This window comes from Cornus florida, unplaced genomic scaffold (genome assembly GCF_030987335.1).
Source record: "Cornus florida cultivar Cherokee Brave unplaced genomic scaffold, ASM3098733v1 CherokeeBrave_3.0.0_Hap2_Chr10, whole genome shotgun sequence".
Classification (NCBI taxonomy): domain Eukaryota; kingdom Viridiplantae; phylum Streptophyta; class Magnoliopsida; order Cornales; family Cornaceae; genus Cornus; species Cornus florida.
The window spans coordinates 21,528,319-21,530,934 of NW_026775580.1; the positions used below are offsets into that span (position 1 = coordinate 21,528,319).

The 2,616-nt window shown below is 37.8% G+C and overlaps 1 protein-coding gene across 1 annotated transcript; it reads right to left on the reverse strand.

Moving 5' to 3' along the window:
• Positions 1–1,006: 1,006 nt before the first annotated feature.
• LOC132277428 (uncharacterized) lies at positions 1,007–2,008 on the reverse strand. The gene is made up of 2 exons (XM_059779288.1): positions 1,780–2,008; positions 1,007–1,425 (listed from the first exon to the last, which is right to left on the reverse strand). The coding sequence occupies exons 1-2, from the start codon at positions 2,006–2,008 to the stop codon at positions 1,007–1,009; spliced, it is 648 nt and encodes a 215-aa protein (XP_059635271.1).
• Positions 2,009–2,616: the final 608 nt, after the last annotated feature.

Sequence of the window (2,616 nt, forward strand, 5' to 3'; positions counted from 1 at the left end):
AATCTCTGGTCCTCCTCAAATATTTAAGGATGTGTTTCACTACTATCCAATGTTCATGTCCAGGGTTGGACTGATATCTGTTGACCATACCGACTGCAAAATAGATATCTGGTCTAATACAAAGCATAGCAGACATGAGGCTTCCTACTGTTAAAGTATAAGGAAATGCCTTCATGTGCTCTTCCTCCTCTAGTGTATTAGGACACTGTTGTTTATAAAAAGCAATTCCATGCCTGAAAGGTAATAAACCCCTCTTAGAATTATACATACCAAACTTGACCAGTATCTTATCAATTTAAGCAGTCTGAGATAAGCCCAACATTCTATTTTTACGATCTCGCACAAGCTTAATCCCTAGAATGTAACTGGCTTCTCCCAAGTTCTTCATATCAAATTAATTGGACAACCAAATTTTTACGGTTGATAACATTCCTACATCATTACCAATAAGTTGTATGTCATCAACATATAAAAGTAGAAACACCACCACGTTTTCTTCACTCTTCTTATATGCATAAGATTCTTCCAGATTCTGATCAAATCCAAAAGATTTGACTGCTAAATCTAACCGAATGTTCTAACTATGAGACATTTGCTTAAGTCCATAAATAGACCTATGTAACTTGCATACCATATGCTTTTGGCCTTTTGCTATGAACCAATCTGGTTGCATCATATAGATGTCTTCCTCAAGATGACGATTCAAAAAGGCCATCTTGACATCCATTTGCCAAATCTCGTAATCAAGATGAGCTGCAATGGATAAGAGAATACGAATAGACTTAAGCATGACTACTAGCGAAAAAGTCTCCTCATAATCGATACCCTCTTTTTGAGTAAACCCTTTTGTTTTAAGCCTTGCTTTGAAGGTTTCAACCTTCCCATTTGATCCTCTTTTTTTCTTATAGACCCACTTGCACTGTATATGTTTAATGTTTGCAGGTGGTTCTACCAGCTCCCAAACCTGATTGGAGTACATAGACTCTATCTCAGCCTTCATAGCATCTTACCAAAGTCCCAAGTCATAATCATTCATAGCTTGTTCATAGCTAGAGGGATCTTGCACTTCTGGAATCATCTCGTAAGACTCTCCCAAGAGCGTTAACTTATCAGGTGGCCTGATAACCCTCCCACTACGTCGAGGTTCCGGTATAGTAAGAGGTTCTGGATCTATGGTATCCGGTGTCTCATTAGGCACAAACGTTATGTCTACTCCTTGATTGATTGGTGTATCTATCAACTCCTTTAAAACAACTTTGCTTCGAGGATGGTGATTCATTATATAATCGTCCTCGAGAAAAATAGCATTCGTGCTAATGAACACTTTTTGCTCCTTAGGATCATAAAATGAATAACCCTTTGTACCCTTTAGGTAGCCCACAAAAAGATAAACATCTGATCTTGGTCCCATCTTCTCAAGCTTTCCTTTTCGTACATGTGCAGGACACCCCCATATACGTAAATGTTATAAATTAGGCTTACGCCCGGTCCACAATTCCTTAGGAGTGTTAGGAACTGCTTTAGATGGAGCTAAGTTCAGAATAGAAATCGTCGTTTCTAGAGCATGTCCCCAAAAGAATACTGGTAGACTTGAATAACTGATCATCGATCTTACCATGTCAAGTAAGATTTTATTCCTTCTTTAAGCGACACAGTTTTGTTGCGGTGTGCCTGGTGCAAATTTTTAGGATATAATCCCATTTTCTCGTAAATGATCCTCAAATCCACTAGAGAGGTATTCCCCTCCTCGATCTGATCAAAGAGTTTTTAGACTTTTACCTGTCTGCCTTTCACTTTCTGCCCGAAAGTCTTTGAATTTATCAAAAGCCTCAGACTTGCGATGCATAAGGTAAATATAGCCATACCTAGAGTAGTCATTTGTGAAAGTGATAAAATACTCATATCCTCCTCTAGCCTTAATATTCATAGGACCACATACATCTGTATGCACCGACTCTAATACCTCTTTAGCTCTATGCCCCTTGGCCGTAAATGGCCTTTTGGTCATTTTACCCTCTAAGCAAGATTCGCAAACTGGAAATGGTTCAACCACCAAAAAGCCCAAAGGCCCATCCTTAACCAGTCTTTAGATTCTATTTAGATTAATATGACCTAACCACAAATGCCAAAGATATGTAGAGTTATTTGAAGGAACCTTCCTTTTTGTGGTAAGACACTTGATGCATCAATCATTTCAGTATCATACAATGAGTGAGATGTAGGAGTAATTAGATATAGACCATTCACCAATGTACCAGAGCAGATAAAATTTCCATTTTTCTTTATCATAACTTTTGAATCAAATAGTGCTAAAAAACCAGATTTTGAAAGAGCTGAAATAGAAATCAAGTTTCTTCTGCTTTTTGGTACATAAAGGCAATCTTTTAATAATAAACTCCTACTATTTATTTTTAAAATACCCACGCTTATTGATATTGCTACTACCCTTGCTTGTGAAGCAAGTTGAAGATAAATCTCCCCATCACTCAGCTTTCTGGTTTCCTGGAACCCTTGCAATGAATTGCAAACATGGTTAGTGGCTCCAGAATTTACACATTAGGTATCTGTAGATCCTGCCACATAACATGTCTCAGCAACAAGTGAATGAAAAATATC

What these genes read in the sequence shown, in the direction of transcription:
- LOC132277428 (XM_059779288.1), bottom strand. Translation starts at nt 2,008, where the DNA reads ATGACCAAAAGGCCATTTACGGCCAAGGGGCATAGAGCTAAAGAGGTA. An exon ending in AGAAAGTGAAAGGCAGACAG is followed by an intron (nt 1,426 to 1,779) that starts GTAAAAGTCTAA and finishes ATGTACGAAAAG; the next exon opens with GAAAGCTTGAGAAGATGGGA.